Below are 18,284 nucleotides of genomic sequence, written 5' to 3'. Positions count from 1 at the left end.
GACTTTTTTTTAAAAACATGAACTGCAGAATGAAAGTGACTCTTATCAGGGATCTCCGAGTAGCCTCTCCAAGATGACCAAAACACCAAGTCATGTTAGTTACATGAAAGAAAAAATTAGGCACGCTCATGTATACACATGTACATATGAACTGCAATAATGCCAACATAAGATAACTTGACCAGAAGTCTATTAAGTCCTTTCAGGGTCTGTCCTGCAGTTACAGAATACCATTTTGTGTCCATGATGATCACAAAATTGGCATAAGCTTTTAGTTTTTATCCTCACTCGTGCCCAGAAGCCATCTTATTTGTCACTTTTTATACCCTGTCCCAATGACTGATACATTCTCTTGGAGGCTGAGAACTTCCTTCTTTGGTTGGAAATAATTGAATGAATGGGAAAAGCAGGTAGAGAATATGTGTAAAAGAATTAGGATATAGTTGAAGGGATTTCGTGCTTGAACCTGGACCCATCCTCCTAGATCTGTGTATTAGGGACAGTAAATCCTGCTCAGCCTGACAGGGTGGCTGTGAGGAGAGGATGAGACGTCTTAGGAGAGCACACTTTATAAATTCCAAAGCCCAGTGTATGTCTTCATCCTCAAGCTGAACTGGAAAGGTACTCTTAATAGAGCACTGTACATGAAACCACAGTAAAGCTCTTAAACAAAACAGCCTGATTGTGACCCTGTTTCTTTCTTCTTCTTTCCAGTCTTCAGGCAGTGACAGTGGTGGGAGCAGCAGCAGCAGCAGCAGCATCAACAGCCCGGACAGGGCCAGTGGGCCGGAAGGCAGCTTGAGCCAGACCATGGCTGGATCCAGCCCTAACACGCCTCAGCCCGTGCCCGAGCAGTCTGCGCTGTGCCAAGGCCTCTACTTCCACATCAACCAGACCCTGAGGGAGGCCCACTTCCACAGCCTACAGCACCGAGGGCGGCCTCTGACATGATGTGCCGGCAGGTTCTTGCCTTCTGTGAAGGGACAGCGCTGGGCAGATTTGATATTTCAACTTACAACTTGTTTTAAAAGAAAAATTGCACACGAAAAATGCCTGTTGGCTTTTCAGTCTATATTTGAAATAACAGGTTAACAGGCAGTTGTTTACTTGTGGTTTTGCTGCACTATTGCAATTTCAAAGGGGCTTTGAAGCAATTTTTTATAGGATTCTTTTGAGGGAGGGTATCAAATCTATGTCAAGGTAGTGGTTTGAGGAAAACTTATTCTGTGTGTTGAATCCATAGTATGTCCCATTCAGACTGATTTCCAAATCTGTCAACTAGAAACTCTACTTGATGTAAAGAGCCTTTTAAAAATGCGGGATCTTCAATTTTTTTTATTCAATAAACTAGTAAAGAGTATCTAGTTTCCATGAAAAAACGTAAGTTTTTTTCCAAAATATAGGAAGCTTGATTCAGTCTTGCACTGAAATTAACTGCCATACTACCTCTCAGTATGTAGATGTTCTATTGAAAGTACTTTCTCCTGTGTAACAGGAGAATAATCAGATCCAATTCAGACTGTCAGTGAAGCACCCTCCCTAATAATAGTCTCTACTCTTTGTTATATATTTGTATTTCCAGGGAGAATGTCTTTTAGATTCTTGTATACCCAGATAACTTCTGTGTCACTATTCCTCCAGAGTCTGCACCTCAGACTTTAGTAGGAAACATGGCACAGTTCTGCAAGTGAAGTAATATGTAATGACTTTTTGTCCTACAAACTTGGTCAGTCAGCAGCTTATGTGATCGCATTGACAAGTCCACCTTGTAGTGTCAACAATTAAGGCATTGTTGAATGCTAATAAAATGTAAGCTACCTGAACTGATGTCTAAAGCAACAAGTATTGTGAAATTATGGGACAAGGATTAACCTGATGCTTAAAAGTAACCCCCAACAGTAACTAGGGGGCCACATTCCATCAGTGAAACTGCAAAGATTGGTGTGGCTGAGAATCAGATGAGCAGTGGCATCTTTAGAAGAAATAATGTGGTAGTATTTATTTAGGGAGAGACAGACGTGTTGCCATGTTACTTAGTCATACTAGAGAGCCAGCCCAGTTTGAATAATGAAGGTGCAGATGTGTTGTCTTCTTCGCTGACGAGCTGTCTGAACAAGGAGCCAGGAATTGTCGGGTCACCAGCTGTGGAGCGTGCCGGGGGGACAACCTGCCATTGGATGTAGAGAAAAGTGCCTTAGAGTTGACCTGAGCCCTCCTGCCCACTCGCCCTCCACACGACACCACTCAGAGTCCACACGGCACACACAGCGGAGCTGAGAAGCATGATGGCTCTAGTCAGAGGACTCTGCTGTCGGTCCAGATTTGAAGAGGACACTGGGAACAGCATGAGCCTTTGTGACAAAACTAGAATTTGGAAATGAGGACTGTCCTGGGAAAAGGGTAGACAAAGGCACCTCTCTCCACAGCCTGCTAACATAATGTGGGCAGAACTGAAAGATCACTGCAGTGGAAACTGTTCTGGAAGAGGCTGCAACATAGCCCATGCTTAGGGACTGGATGGTTTTTGCAAGAGCTTTTTTTTTTTAACTACCATCTCCCAACTTTTAAAGCCAGATACTTGATACGGATTTTAGATCTTAATGGGTTCGATGGTAGGGAATACGGAAAGGATACACTGCTAATATTGTGTCTCACAATAAAGCAAACAACTCGATGCTGTAAGAAGACAAGCTGTTTGAGCTTTCAAACACACGTGCACACAGCACAATTCAGAAATACCCAGGAGGACTCCTGCAGGCTTAACAGTTGGCATCCTACTGAAACGAAACGTGTATTAACAAGAAAATGTCAAACTTTTGGTGAAACAAATTTTCTATTATTTCCCACCCAACTAAAAGGGAAGATAAAACCGTCGTCATCAGAACAAAACAGATTTTTTCCAAACAAGTACAATGATAGTGCCGGGTTGGCAGTTAACTCTTTCACCCTACTAAGTTCAAGAGATCATCTCCATCCTGTCCTGTATATTTTCTACATTTCTATTAAGAGGCTACTTGGTAGTGTCAGTGGGCATCTTTTACACCTTCTAGTAGCTCAAGCTAGTAAAACCTTGTACTTCTCTATTGCGCCGCCATTAAAAGCAGCATTAGTGCATTGTGTCATTCAGTTCTTTATCAGTTATTTAAAAGGGCGCTGATCATCGGGTGCCTCGGTGGGAGGTGGGGACCCATCCACGGATGAGCCTTTTGCTCTTGGCACCAACCTGGGCTTTTGTTTCGACGTTTCTGGTTGATTTAGCCTTTCGAGTGCTTGTCATGCTCAATGGGAGAAGTCCAAACCTCCAAAACAAAGAGGAAAGAATTTAGTAGCACAAACAGGCAGCTCTGGGGCCCAGCAGAGGCCTCTTTATTTTTTATTATTATTATTTTTTTTGAGACGGAGTCTCGCTCTGTTGCCCAGGCTGGAGTGCAGTGGCATGATCTCGGCTCACTGCAAGCTCCGCCTCCCGGGTTCACGCCATTCTCCTGCCTCAGGCTCCTGAGTGGCTGGGACTACAGGCGCCCACCACCACGCCTGGCTAATTTTTTGTATTTTTAGTAGAGACGGGGTTTCACCGTGTCAGCCAGGATGGTCTCGATCTCCTGACTCATGATCTGCCCGCCTCCGCCTCCCAAAGTGGCCAGCAGAAGCCTCTTAGCAGCCTTTACCTGATCTGACTGGATGCTAGTGGCAGGATGTTATGGGGTTCTTGGGAGTTGAACGTACTGCTCCGGGGGGCGAGCTGATTCTCTGTAGCAGTCACCAATCCAAACAGAACCTGGCAGACAAGAAGTGGAGCTCAATAAAATGCAGAGGTTTCATTGTGCAGGTAAAAAAAAAAAGTCACGAATCACTATCGTATTTCTAAGCATCATTTTGGGGAATGTTCTGAGTGTGTTAATGCTTCACAATTACTTTTTATCACTGCCCACAGGTCAGAATCTGAGAGGCAGGGAGTTTTTTATTCCTCTTTCTGAGGCCTGGATAAAACTGTAATAATCCTTATTTACAATGAAAGGGGCCAAATCTTGGTTGCCTCAGTGTGTGAGATTTTATCTAATTCTCTTTCAGCCCTCGTAACTACACTCAGCTATTTGTGTCTTATCCCCCTCCCTACGCTGCATCCTGGAGTATTACGTGCTGGAGCAGGTTAATTTTGTAATTTCAGCCTGTGGCACTTGATTCGCACTGAGCATGTTTTTGATTTGACTCACAGAAGTTCGCTGCACCAGGCGATGAAGGTTGCTGTTAAGGTGTGGTGTGAAAACGTCCAGGTCAAATGGATCAATGAGCGCTTCCAGGTGGTCAGTCACTTTCTCAATTCTGAGAAAAGGATTAGGATCATTACTGTCCACATTTTTTAAGATCAAAAACAATCATAATATCCTACTGCTGTAGAAATCTTAGAGTTGGATTTTATTCTACGTAGTTGTTGGCTTAGTACATTTGTCACTGGTGATAGTGCTTAAGTCACCCTCAAGAGTTTCAACCTGACATCGTGTCTAAGTGAAGCCCACCCCTTCCCCCTCTTCTGTCTATAAGAAGAGCACTAAGTGCTCAAATGATACTCAGCAGCTGCCAGGCTGACTCAGAAGAGAGAGGAATGAGAGTCCACCTATTTCACTTGACCATGGCATTTATCCAGCAGGCGGCCATTATTTAACTTGCGGGTAATATGAGCACTTACTGTTCAAAACAAACACAATGAATGTGCTGTATAACAGGCTGACTCTGGTGGCTTCCCAGCAAAGGGACTATCTGCTTTTGGAAGAGACTGCCTTGATATAGCTCATAGAGGATACGACACCTGGAGTCTGGCTTGCTCCGGCCACTCTTCACCTCATCAGCCTTGGCTGTCAGAACAATGTTGAGGTAACGCAGATCATAAAGCAGCTGCAGCGCCCGGTTCTGGGTGACTGGAAATGCACCTTCTTTCTGCAAATGAATTCCCGGTCCCCACCCATGAAGAGAGAGGACTTGTTATGTGAGCGTAATAAACAGCTTCATGTTTTGGTTGAGTTTCAGCTTGCTATTCGGAAGCAGATGGTTTTAATACTCATATGGTCAGTTTAATCTCACAACAACAAAACAAGTTATGTTAGAAACTTGATCTTAAAATTAAAAACCTAACAGCAGGGAAGAGAAATGGCCCTTAAAAAAGGCCTCAGATGCTGTAAATGGTTGTTCTAAAGGGAAAAAAAAAGGCTCCTTGCATGAAGGAGAAGTATTTCGAAGAAGCTCATTAGAGAAGACTTACTGAATTCTTTCCAAAATCAGGATTTGTTCCTTCTTGGGACTTTTTTTTTTTTTTTTTTTTTTTGAGATGGAGTCTCACCCTGTTGCCCAGGCTGGAGTGCAGTGGCACAATCTGGGCTCACTGCACCCTCCGCCTCCCAGGTTCAAGTGATTCTCCTGCCTCAGGCTCCTGAGTAGCTGGGACTACAGATGTATGCCACCACGCCCAGCTGATTTTTGCGTTTTTAGTAGAGATGGGGTTTCACCATGTTGGCCAGGCTCACCTCGAACTACTGGCCTCAAGTGATCTGTCTGCCTTGGCCTCCCAAAGTACTGGGATTACAGGTGTCAGTCACCGTGCCTGACATGCTCCTTCTTAAAAAACGTTACTGGCCAGGCGCGGTGGCTCCTGCCCATAGTCCCAGCACTTTGGGAGGCCGAAACGAGAGACTTGCACCCAGGAGTTTGAGACCAGCCTGGGCAAAATCGCAAAACCTGTCTCTACAAAATATACAAAAAAATTAGGTGTGCTGGCGCATGCCTTGTGGTCCCAGCTATTTGGGAGGCTGAGGTGGGAGACTCCTGAGCCCGGGAGGATGAGGTTGCAGTGAGCCAGATGGCGCCCCTGTATTCCAGCCTGGGTGACAGTAAGATTTTGTCTCAGAAAAAAAAAAAGTTACAAATGAAATGGGATTATACACCAAGGGCAGAACGCTTCCTAGACAGTGAAAGTGGTGTGAGGGGTTGGGAGACGAACTCCCTGTAAGCGAGCACCTCTGTGTGTCACCCTGTGTGGCAGGCAACCATTCTCTAACTCCCCACCGACACCCCTGAGGTAGGTGTGCTGTGGCTGGGACGGGGAGGGGCTGTCTGCCTTTTACAAGTGAGGAAACCACTGAGCAGTTTATCTACAGGATCACATTTGGTCCTGAGGAAACAGAGGTTAATGATTTGCCCGGAGCCGCCAGTGAACAAGTGGCAGCACTGAGGCTGGAAGCTAGGTCTTTTATTTTGAAGCTCTGATCCTTTTCATTGTTTTCTTGATTTTTTTGTTTTGTCTTTTTAAGAGACAGGGTCTTGCTTCGTCGCCCAGGCTGGAGTGCAGTGGTGTGATCATAGCTCACTGCAGCCTCAAACTCCCAAGCTAAAGCCATCCTCCCACCTCAGCCTCCCAAAGTTCTGGGTCTTGGTCTTTCCATCTGTGCTGAGCTGCCTTCTTAGCGAAGATCTGCTCGACTCTTTAGAATGGGTGTAAGTAAACTCACAGCGCTGGGGGCCACTCCTAAGATAGAGCATTTTTACAGGACCCGATGCCTGGGCTGGGTGATCCTTAACAGTCTGAGTCTTTGATGTGAATTGCTCAAACCCAAGACAAAAACTAAGGTTTTGTTTTGTTTAATTTGTGTTTTTAATGGGCAAACATTCAGACACCTACCTTAATCTGTTTTTCTTCGGAAAGTTTCTCATAGGCAGCTACTACTTGAACCATACAGCTTTTCAGCATCTCCTGTAATGTCACCTTTGGCAAGGCATGGCCTCCAACCCGATTAACTTCCTGGCATAAGCTAAACAGGAAGGACTGTACATACCAGGATGGCTAAAAGAACAAAGAAATGTCACATTGCCAACTGCACCAATTAAATGACACACCGTGAAAGTGAACCCACTTAATCTTACAAGGCCTGTTTGCCAGGACTTTGGCCCCTCTCAGCAACACTTCTTATGGGCAGACTGTTGAGCAGACACAAGGACCCTGGTTAAGTGCAATTTGCTGTTACCCCCTCTGCGGTCTGAGACTGATCTAGCAGAGATGCCTGTGTTTTATGCTGCTGATTTCACCGCAAGTAAGTGGTTCTCTAATTAGCACAGAGCCTATGCTACAAAAGGAAAGAATGGTTAACTGACTTCTGGAACAGTCTGCCATTTGCTTAGCCCTACATCTACTGTGCCCCATAGTAGAAAGTTACAGATGTTATTTTCAGCGATTCCTCAGTTGTATGTTGAATGATTTTCTAAAATCTTTCTTCTTTTCCACAGAGCAGTTATATTCCCTTTTTCAGCCCATGGTGCCTGCTGGGATGGGACCTGCTCACCTGTGCAGGGAGTCGGATCTTGGATGTGACGCTGCTGCCAGACTCTGCCTCCTCTTGAATTTCTAGCTCATCCCAGCTGGTGGCTGTGGCCAGGACTGAGCCAGCATCATCTAGAAGTAATGACTGGGTGAATCCATGAATCAAAACCTGGTAATAAAAGGCAAATATCCATATGAGCCACTCAGATCCTCTGTAGAGTTTCTTTAAAACAATCTGCATAAGTCTGAGAACAGCCCAAGCTGCTGAAGTTGTAGGAACAGTGATGGTATCCGTCCTCTTTTGGCTAATTATCAATGATATCAGCCCTGGGAATTTTGTTGCTAACTACCCTACAAATGTCATATACCACTTCTTTTTTTTTGAGACAGGGTCTTGCTCTTCTCCCAGGCTGACTGCAGTGGCGCAATCACGGCTCACTGCAGCCTCAACCTCCTGGGCTCAGGCAATGCTCCTGCCTCAGTTTCCCAAGTAACTGGGACTACAGGCATGCACTACCATACCAGAATCATTTCTGTACTTTTTGTAGAGAGGGGGTTTCATCATGTTGCCCAGGCTGGTCTTGAATTCCTGGGTTCACACAATCCACCCATCTCAGCCTCCCAAAGTGCTAGGATTACAGGTATGAGCCACCATGCCTGGCCCAAATACCCCTCTTAAGGTACAAGTGGAGACTACTGGGAATATGATATTTAGGTTAAAGAGAGGAAATACAGGCAGAAAGTCTTTCATTCTCATCTGATGCAAGGAAAAACTGCAGCTTTTCTGTCTACAGAATCTAAGCTAAAAATGAATGAAAAAGTTTTTACTGAACTTTCTGGCAGAGATAAAATAACTGTATGAAATAAGAAATGTTTTGCCTTTACTACTGAAGGAACTGATTGAGGTTGGCAAGACTGGAATATGACAAAAGTGAGACAAGACAGGGGTAAGAAGAAGTTATATCACTCACTTTCACAACTGCAGTGCTCCAGACCCGGTAGCCCATCACGCTCTGCTGGAGGAGTACTTCTTTAACCTCTTGCCACTTGGCCTGTGTAGGAATGATTTCCTGAGTTTTCACCTTTCCCTGTTTTCTCAGAGCCCGAAGCTCCCTTGCTGGTTTCTCTGAGCTCTCTGATTTTCCCAGGATGCACTGCTTCAGATGGGGGCACAGCTCTCCCAGGGACTGGCAGAGTCTGGCCATGAAAAGAACTGAGTGCAGCTTAGCACTGTTGAGGGCATCCTGTTGCCCTTGCACACCTTCTTCAATGCTCTGCAGCTCTGCCCGGATGCAGTCCACGATGTGCTTGATGCACGCCACGGACTGAGTCCGCAGCATCTCCTGCACGGTCCCTGCGTCTGCGTATCTGTCAAAAGCAGAGCTCTTGGCCTGTGTGGGAGAAACGTCCCTGGGCAGTGACGCGTCATCAGAGGGGAGGTAAGCCAGGAGGTCATCTAGTTTAACCTTCAGCTTAGAATCCAGGGCAGAACAGAAGTTCTGTACACAAGGGCTAATGGCTTGTGCTTTCATGGAGAGGCCGCTACTGGCAAACTGAGCCCGGTTTGCCACGTTGACCCAGGCCGCGTCGGAAGGCAGGTCGTTAGGACTCTCGGACCAGAGGAAGAGCGACATGTTGTAGTCAAAGTGGATGTGCTTATTTGAAGGGGAGTTGCTGGTGCTGCTTTCAAGTTCCTGCAAAGCTGAAACCAGGAGCTCCTTGGAGCTACTGGAGATAGAGTCAAAGCCTTCCTTTGTCAGAGTCTGAAAGAGAATGAGGGAAGAGTTCTAATCACAGTTCCTTTAAGGACGCTTCAAAACAAGAATACCAAATGGTAATTTATCCTAGCATTCAGAAGGTTCACCATCTTCAGAAAGATGGCATGGTGTTGGCAGAGAATAAAGCCATTATTGACAAACATGGGCCCATTCCCGACCAAGTGACAGAGGCCTAGTGTATTTTCAGCTCTAGACTCTGTATCTGTTACTAAGCAGGAAAAGAATATACTTGGGAAGTGACGGAAGTCTCGCAAGACTGTCAAAATACCACTAGGATTGGCCATAAAACAGGTAGACCATGTGACTGTCCAGCTCACCTGTAATCGGTCAAGGAACAGTTGCTGCATCATATCTTCCCAGAACAAAAGCGGCTTCTCCAGAAGCCGCCGACACAGCACATCCCAGCTGTGATTGGTGGACTCATTGGTGAGTAACTCCCACATAGCGTCCCGGATTCCCGCGAGGCCCTTCATGCTCTTCACGTACATGAGCAGGTTGCTGACCCCATTTTTAATGTCTTCATTACACCTGCAACAGAATCGTTTTCTTTGGGCTCCATCAGAGGCATGGTGTTCACATCTTCATTAAGAAAAACCTCAGAATCCCATTTGACAATCTCTTATCTGAGTTCCAATAGATAAATACCTATGTGTCTCAGGACTGATAGATCTGTAGCAACACAGAGCCTTTAGGCTGGGTTGGGGCATGCAGCCTGTTGCCCACACCAGACCTACCCTTGCTTCCCCGAGGATATAAGGAAGTCTGGACTCTGTGGAATGGCTTACAAAACCAATGCATTAAGTAAAAACAGGAGTTGCAGAACTTTCACGTAAAGAGAATTTAAAACTCCCACATAACCTTTTGAAAGACAAATTCCTTCTTGGTTCTCCCCTGGTGGGTGCTGAATGACCTCAGAGGTGGCAATGGGCCACAGAGTAAGTGGCTGATGGGCAGCACGCTATCCAGGACAGGCTTTCTGCACATGCCTTGCTGACCCTCATGATGCCCCGTACAAGGCTGCATGGGTGGTTCCTGCCAGCGGCAGGGAAGCTCTTTCTGGCTACTTACATGTGGATCCATTTCTGCAGTGTGTCTTTCAGGTATTCCTGGCTGATGGGATGTGCAAGAGTTCGGAGTGTTGGCTGGAACTCGACGATGGACGCCGGCAGGTGTTTAAACCAGCTGCAGAGTTTCATCTCTTCCTGCAGGACACCAGTGCCCTTTCCTAAAGAGAAGGCCAAGTAAGAGGCCATCTAGGCCACCCTTTGAAGCGTACATTAAAACAGGGAGTTAGGTCGGGCACAGTGGCTCATGCCTATAATCCTAGCACTTTGGGAGGCTGAGGCAGGTGGAGTGCTTGAGCCCAGGAATTCAAGACCAGCCTGGGCAACACAGTGAAACCTCACCCCTACAGAAAGGAAACAAAATTAGCCAGGCGTCATGGTGCACACCTGTAGTTGCAGCTACTTGGGAGGCTGAGGTAGGAGGATCACTTGAGCCCAGGAGGTCGAGGCTGCAGTGACCCATGATTGTGCCACTACAGTCCAGCCTGGGCAACAAAGCGAGACCCTATCTCCAAAAAAATAAATAAATAAAAGATGGACTTAGAAGGAATTTCCAAAACTCATCAAGTTTTCCTGTGGAAAGTCAAACTGGACTTCTGAAATACAAGGAAAGAGAAAGTACAGGACACATGTGAGGTCCCATCAGGGAGTGTGGCAGCCACCCCACAACTCTGGTCATTCTGTTGGTTGAGAAGAATGGCAAAGATCAGGAGGAAAAAAAACAGGGATCAAAAGAGTAGAAAGAAGAAATGAGTGCTGTGCAGTCCTGGGTTTTGTTTTGTTTTGTTTTGTTTCTGGGGGTTTTCAAAGTAGAACTTAAGTTGTCAAAAAAGTAAAAGGTAATTTTACGGCTTCCCTTTCCTCTCAATCCTCCTACCTCCCTTAAAGATGGAAGGAAAGAATCGATGACTGCTTATCCTGATTAACTGAGTCATTCATAGCTCTTCAGAGGTGACCTGTCAAGAAGGGGACAGGCCTGCACTGTGCAACTCTGGGAGGCCTCATTCACTGTGTTCTGAGTATAAGGCACGCTCCAGAGTTTGAAACCCAGGGCCCTCCCAAGGCCCCTTGTACTGCTTTCTAAAGCCATGACAAGTCAGCCAGTACCCACCCTTCCTGAGTGGGATGAGGTACTAAATGTAAGCACGTAGAGGGAAAGTGAAGCATAAGGAGGTGGAGTTGAAAGATAAAGTGAGCTAAGATGAGGCGACAATAAGCACCTCTCTCTGGAAACAGCCACTTGGCCACCACCACACTCTTCTGTTTCCTTTCTACCTTTGGCTGTATCTCCTTTGTCAATTTTGCTGACACCTCCATTTGACCTTGGATTGCTGGAGTTCCATAAGGCAGAGTCCTCTGTCATCGCTTCTTACTGATGATGTCATCGATTCCCACAGCTTGAAATAACAGCCACATGCAGATGCACAACAGTATGTCTCCAACCAGACCTCCCAGCGATCTGTTCTGGACTCTCAGGCACCTGCCCACTTCACAGTCCCATTCCAAGGCCCCAGGCATCGCCAATGCAACGTTTTCTCTCTCTCCTTTTTTAAGACAGGTTCTCACTCTGCCACCCAGGCAGCAATGCAGTGGCACAGTCACTGCTCACTTCAGTCTCAACCTCCCTGGCTCAAACGATCCTTCTGCCTCAGCCTCCCAAATAGCTGGGACCACAAGGGCATGCCAGCACACCCAGCAAGTGCGTATCTTTTGTAGAGATGGGGTCTCACTATGCTGCCCAGGCCGATCTCAAACTCCTGGACTACCTAGGCTTCCAAAGTGCTGGGATAATAGATGTAAGCCACAGCACTGGGCCATTGCAAAGTGAACCCGTCATCAGCCGCTTCCAACCAGCTCCTTTTCTACTTTACTTGGTCACCTCCCTTCTCACATCCTTATAGCCAATCTGTTACCACATCCTCTCCTCCTACAAAGATGTCCGAGCTGTGCAATTAGCTTCGTCTCTACTGTTCCTTCGTAACCCAAGCTCCAGCGGCTGACACCTGGATCGTGGCAACAGCCTCCTAAGTGAGCTCTCGGCATCTGTTCTAGCCCCAAGGGGATCTATTGCCACCTAAAAGCCAAATGCATTTATTTCATTTCAGTTGAGATAAATGCTACCAAATAAAAGTATGGGATGCACGGGCACATATAACATAGGGTCCACACCAAGCCTGGAAGGTCCCAGGAGGCTTCCATTGTTCTTTGGATAAAGTCTAAATGCCCTAGCCTTGCTCACAAGGCTGGGCATTATCCGGCCCCTGGCCCCACCTCCAGTCTCTGCTCAAACAGCTCTCCCCCTCACCCAGTACATCTCAGCCTCACTGGCTGTCTTACAGTTTCTCCTCGCCTCAGGATCTTTGCACATCGTCTTCCCTTTGCCTGGAAGCCTGTTCCTTGCCTTTTTCACCTAAGTGACTTCCACTCAACCTTCAGCTTTCAGGTTAAAGGCTTCTCCAGGGAAGCCTCTGACCTTGATGAGTTCCTTCCATTCAATGTTCCCAAGGCAACTTGTACTTAGTCTTTCTAGCAATGACCAATATTGACACTAAATGGATATTCACATATTTGTGAGTCTGATACCTGCTTCTACCACTCAACTGTGGCCTCGATGAAGGAGGGGTCTCTATTTGTCCAGTTCACTGCTCCATCCCCAGAGCCTAGCATGGTGGCTGGCACATGGTAGATGCTGAGCAAATTATCAGTTGAGTGAACCAGAATTTACACAGCTTGGCTAAGAGCTCACCGGCAGACTGCTGGCCTGTGATGGTCTCCAGAGTAGAGAAGAGCAAGCCACATGGCAGGGCCGGATCTGGAAGCAGTCCTTCTGGCAAAGTGTAGAAGAGGGCATGAGCTTGCTTCAGAGTGGTGGCCAGCAACTCCACTAATGAGCAAATCTGAGCCTTGATACCAGCACCTAAAAGAAGAAACCATCCTCTTTGATTACCTTTCCCAAAGTGAAAGACAGAGAGGATGCTCTGGAGGCTTCTATCTCCCGCAGCTCACCCTTCTCCATCCCATGTTTAAGGACCAAATGTTGGCCAGAAGCCACACCCACCATGGTGTGGCTGGTTGAGAAGTTTCTGAATAGTTGCCTTTCTGGCCAGCAGGAAGTCTGTGAGGGCTTGGCGAGGAGAGCTTTCTTCTAAGAGCATCATAGAGCACAGGGCCTCGGCCACAGCTTGGTCAGACACGGTTTGGCATTTGAGCAACATCTTGCTTTCATGCAGAATAGTTGACCTAAAAAAAAGGATGACAAAGGTCACCAGGATATTTTTCACATCTTGGGTAAAGAGCTTTGGTACATCAGGAAAGAAGACAAACTCCATAAATCTATAGTGTGAATCTTGGCCACCACCAGAGAAGCTCTTTATGCTGGATCCACTTACCGGAAGTGGCTGGCAGCTGCCACCTGCCGGATGAGTATAGGAAAACGGGAGAGGACGGGACTGTATCGGGAACTAGAAGAATCCAGCTGGAGCAGGTTGTGAAGGTGGCAGCAGAGCAGGTAGAGCTGTGTGGCATGGAGATACTGAGAGGCTTCCATTGAGCTCCAGATCTTCTCAGGAATTTCTAAGAGTAGCTTGATCTGGGCAGCCATGCTGTAGAACTTCTCCTGGGATGGCTGCTGTGGCTGCAGGGGAAGGCACAGAACTAAACCAGAAGAACGAACAAAAGCAATCTCAGTGTTCTGTAGGCTTGGGAAGAAATCTGGGGGTATTTAAGGATATAAAACTTCTATTAAGCTGGATTCAGTGCAACTCAGCAAGTCATCAAAGCCCAGTGTAGAAGAGTTGCCGGAGTCAGGAGTGTTGTAAGATCCCATAGTTTTTCCTACACACACATGCATTTTTGCTCAGCCCCATGGAGAGGTGAACTTTCATCTCACCATCTGGTTATCAGTGATCCTCTTGCTGCTTCGATGGCATGAAGCCCTGTGGACTACTTCTCATGTGAGCTTTCTCCATCCTTTTCTGATGTTCAGCCTTCCTACTTTTTCTTCTGTTTCTTTGGGGGGGGCACCATGGACTTCTTTGCTGACTATTCCTCTTCACCAAGGAAGGTACTGACTGCACAAAGCCACCATCTGGTTCAGTCTTTAGGACTCTACTCATCTCAGTCTATCCTTACTTCAGGATTTTCTCTCCCGCAAACAACCCCCTCATGAACAGCGTATTAGTCCATTCTCACACTGCTATAAAGAAATACCTGAGGCCAGGTGTGGTGGCTCATGCCTGTAATCCCAGCACTTTGGGAGGCCGAGGTGGGCAGATCACTTGAGGTTAGGAGTTTGAGACCAGCCTGGCCAACATGGTGAAACCCTGTCTCCACTAAAAATACAAAAATTAGCTGGGCATAGTGGTGCACACCTGTACTCCCAGCTACTTGGGAAGCTGAGGCAGGAGAATTGCTTGAACCTGGGAGGCAGAGGCTGCAGTTGAGCCGAGAATGCGCAATTGCACCCCAGCCTGGGCAACAGAGCAAGGCTCTGTCAAAGAAAGGAAGGAAGGGAGGGAGGGAGGAAGGAAGGAACCCAAGACTGGGTAATTTATAAAGAAAAGGAGTTTAGTTGGCCCTCGGTTCCACAGGCTGTACAGGAAGCACGGTTGGGGAGGCCTCAGGAAACTTATGCTCATGGCAGAAGGGAAAGCAGGCACATCTTACATGGCGCGAGCAGGAAGAAGGTGGGAGGATGTGCCATACACTGTCAAGCACCCAGATCTCATGAGAACTCTATCATGAGACAGGACCAAAGAGGGAAATCCCTCTCCATGATCCAACCACCTCCCACCAGGCCCCACCTCCAACACTGGGGATTATAATTCAACATGAGATGTGGGCAGGACACAAATCCAAACCACAGCAAATGGTAATTAGTGCCTCATAAAAGGGCTGGAGGCAACTTTTAGGCTCTTCTACTTTCCCCCACATGAGGATGCACCAAGAAGGCCCTCACCAGACATCAAAGGCCAGTGCCTTGATCTTGGACCCAGAACTGCAAAAAATACACTTGTATTATAAATTGCCCAATCTCAGGTATTTTGTTCTAGCAGCACAAATGGACTAAGAAACCTAAATTCCAAATCTCATCATGCCCTTAAGGTCCCTCCTTACTAAGAATTACCCAAGTCTAAACTGACTTCCTTCAGAACTCCTGGGGTAAATATACACAATTATTTTGGGAATCAAACATCCTGGGTTCCAATGATTCTCCTGCCTCAGTCTCCTGCGTAGCTGGGATTACAGGTGCGTGTCACCATGCCTGGCTAATTTTTGTATTTTTAGTAGAGACAGGGTTTTACCATGTTGGCCAGGCTGGTCTTGAACTCCTGACCTCAAGGGATCCACCACACCCAGCCTTTTTTTTTTTTTTTTTTTCTGAGACAGCGTCTCACTTTGTTGCCCAGGCTGGAGTGCAGTGGTGCGATCATGGCTCACCACAGCCTTGACCTCTTGGGCTCAAGAGATCTTCCCACTTCAGCCTGCCAAGTAGCTGGGACCACAGGAATGTGCCACCATGCCTGCTCATTTTTTGGTATTTTTTGTAGAGATGGGATTTCACCATGTTGCCCAGGCTGGTTTCAAACTCCTGTGATCAAGCGATCCACCTGCCTTGGCCTCCCAAAGTGTTGGCATGAGCCACAGTGCCTGACCTCTTGTTCTAAATTTTTTTACATTTTTTCTTGTCAAGTTTCCATGGATTTATTTCCTCGACCAGACTGTAAGCTCCTTCAGAGCAGGAATTGGGGGACTTCTGTTTCTTTGTCATGTGAACGAAGAAGACACTCAAATTTTCATGAGGTTGACCGAGAATAAATCAGATATAACAACTATGAAAATCAATACATTTCTAAAATCAGGCATGATTCAAGTTAGCGTTTTAAGAAACCTTGAAGCATGACTCAGTTACAGCAAAGGCTGGCCACCTAAGGGGACACATGTACTAAATGTTAGCTTTGGGGGGTATGAGGTCACTCATTTAAAAAAATCTGCCAAGTTATTTGCAACTTCCTATAGTTCTATTGTGTCAGTACAGTCTACTGACCAGGATTTCCGTAAAGCTCAAGTAGCATGAAAAAGTTCCAAATTGGAGTTAGACTGTACTTTTCAATTTCTTTATGTCCCAGTAAGTTCTCCCAGGCTGTTAAAAACAACTTCCCTATTTACCTTTTTCACCCTCCATGCCCTTTCACTTCGTTCATTGCTAGGTCTATATTCTTTAAGGGGCTGGGCGCAGTGGCTCTCGCGCCTGCAATCCCAGCACTTTGGGAGGCCGAGGCAGGTGGATCACATGAGGTTAGGTGTTGGAGACCAGCCTGGCCAACACAGTGAAACCCCGTCTCTACTGAAAATACAACAGTTAGTCAGGCGTGGTGGCAGGTGCCTGTAATCCCAGCTACGCGGGTGGCTGAGGCAGGAGAATCGCTTGAACCCAGGAGGCAAAGGTTGCAGTGAGCTGAGATCGCACCACTGCACTCCAGCCTGGGCGACAGAGAGAGACTGTCTCAAAAATAAATATAAATAAATAAATAAATATTCCTCAGGAATGCAAGTGGCAGTTCCAATATGAGGAGGTGTTTGTTTACCTCCCATCCTTCCTCATCGTATCTACTCAATAGCGTTTGCGGGTAAGAACACGGGATAAGGATAACCTGAATGAAAAAAGCCTCAGTTCTTAAAATGAAAATGTTCAGCTATTAAAAGGTAAGGGCCGGGTGTGGTGGCTCATGACTGTAATCCCAGCACTTTGGGAGATCCAGTCACATACATACATAAAGGTAAGGGCTTGACGGTTGGTACTACCCTCAACAACTCCCAAAGGGTGGAAGAGCTATTTGGGATTGTGGAAGTTATTTTTGTGGGGGGATAAGGGGAAGGTTGGGAAGAAATGACTTGGAGGGCAGGTGTCAACATAGGGGAGAAATCTGAGAAAAACAATGTCAGGACATGTTATTGTTTGGACTAACGGAGGCAGGATGGTTCACTTCCGGGTTCTTCTTCACCACCAACTCTTCCCATGTGGGCGAGAATGCAGCTGACGCCCGGGAAGGTGCAGATGAATCAGGCATGCACCAGGTGATGTCAATCCGAGGAGACCAAGATTTACCTGGTGGCACCTGCGGAGCGCCCCCCCTCCCCCGACATGCCCGTGCCCCGCCTATTGCCCTTCCATTCCTAGAAAAGTCGCTCCCAGCAGATGCGCCTGGGGGCGGGCTTTCTCAGCCCCCACTCTTGTTGGGACTGTATTAGAAACTCCGCCCCCCCCCACCCCCAGCTCCGGTCCCTGAAGCTAGATGACCAAAGAATAAATTTGCAGTTTTGCTTTTAGCCTTGCCTACTCGCTGGTTCTTTTGTGCCCACTCTGGTGGTCTTAGAAAAACAAATCAGTTATATAGGGGAGAGCTGAACCATCAAGACAGAGACCCCTGGCGTTTTCCGCTGAAATTGAAAGGAGCCTAGTGAGGTGTGGGAATCAAGGCCCGGAAGTCCGGGGAAAACGCCTGAAGAAACTGCTGAATGGCATTTCCAGAACGGATCAGCAGCCGCATCCGTGCAAGGAAGGCTGGCATTCTTCCCTGACGGGGGCCCAAAGGGTGTGGGGCGGGTAAGCTTCTCCTGGCTAAGGAAGGTGAGGACTCGCGGGGTCTGGAACTGATCGGCGGGGGGCGGGGTTGACCTGCAAGGCCAGGGGCTCCGGGACCCGCCTGCGGGGCCGCAGGGAGGGGACACGGGGACTGACCTGCGGGGCCCGCGATGGCCGGGGTGCGGCCGAGCCGGCCTGGCGGAGGCGGGCGCAGTACTGGTCAGTGGCCTTCACGGCGTCCACCAGCCCCACGGCGCAGCGGCGCATCTGGCCGATGGTGTCGGCCGCCTCGATCAGGTCGCGGTACCGTTCGCCCACCATCTGCCGCAGCTCCTCCTTCTTGTGCTCGATCTCGGCCCGAACCTGGCGCTCCAGCCCGCGGATCTCCTCCGCTCCGTGCGTCTCGAAAAGAGCCGCAGGGTCGCGCAGATCCAGCCGCTTCAGCGCGGGTGAGGCTGCAGCGGCCGCCATGGTGCACTCGTCAGCCCCCGGCGAGCCACTTACTCCCTTTTAGTCCCGCCCCCGCCGCCATCTTGGTTGGGGGCGGAAGC

General features: G+C 47.7%; 2 protein-coding genes across 5 annotated transcripts in view; one reads left to right on the top strand and one right to left on the bottom strand.

The window, feature by feature from the left end:
• FAM104A (family with sequence similarity 104 member A) overlaps window positions 1–3,126 on the top strand; it is a 24,107-nt gene extending 20,981 nt beyond the window's left edge. For 2 of the 3 annotated variants that reach the window (XM_023211933.1, XM_023211932.1), the window contains one exon: window positions 715–3,126. In XM_023211933.1, coding sequence (XP_023067701.1) covers window positions 715–951 — 237 coding nt within the window. In that variant the 3' untranslated portion in view covers window positions 952–3,126. The remainder of the gene's footprint in view (window positions 1–714) is intronic. The other variant, XM_023211934.2, reaches the window with a different exon arrangement.
• Window positions 1,051–18,284, bottom strand: COG1 (component of oligomeric golgi complex 1). 2 transcript variants are annotated; one of them, XM_023211922.3, is made up of 14 exons: window positions 17,890–18,284; window positions 13,538–13,782; window positions 13,207–13,388; window positions 12,895–13,065; window positions 10,153–10,309; window positions 9,402–9,612; window positions 8,278–9,069; window positions 7,329–7,475; window positions 6,671–6,832; window positions 4,808–4,935; window positions 4,215–4,323; window positions 3,669–3,778; window positions 3,224–3,299; window positions 1,051–2,167 (listed from the first exon to the last, which is right to left on the bottom strand). In XM_023211922.3, the coding sequence occupies exons 1-14, from the start codon at window positions 18,202–18,204 to the stop codon at window positions 2,030–2,032; spliced, it is 2,943 nt and encodes a 980-aa protein (XP_023067690.2). In that variant the 5' UTR covers window positions 18,205–18,284; the 3' UTR covers window positions 1,051–2,029. The 2 variants fall into 2 exon arrangements, with proteins under 2 accessions (XP_023067690.2, XP_023067691.2); XM_023211923.2 differs by having other exon boundaries at window positions 1,974–2,167; window positions 13,538–13,802; window positions 17,890–18,221.

This window comes from Piliocolobus tephrosceles, chromosome 16 (assembly GCF_002776525.5).
Source record: "Piliocolobus tephrosceles isolate RC106 chromosome 16, ASM277652v3, whole genome shotgun sequence".
In the NCBI taxonomy this organism is placed as follows: domain Eukaryota; kingdom Metazoa; phylum Chordata; class Mammalia; order Primates; family Cercopithecidae; genus Piliocolobus; species Piliocolobus tephrosceles.
Note: the sequence above shows the minus strand (reverse complement) of the source record. Positions and strands in the feature narration are given on the sequence as shown.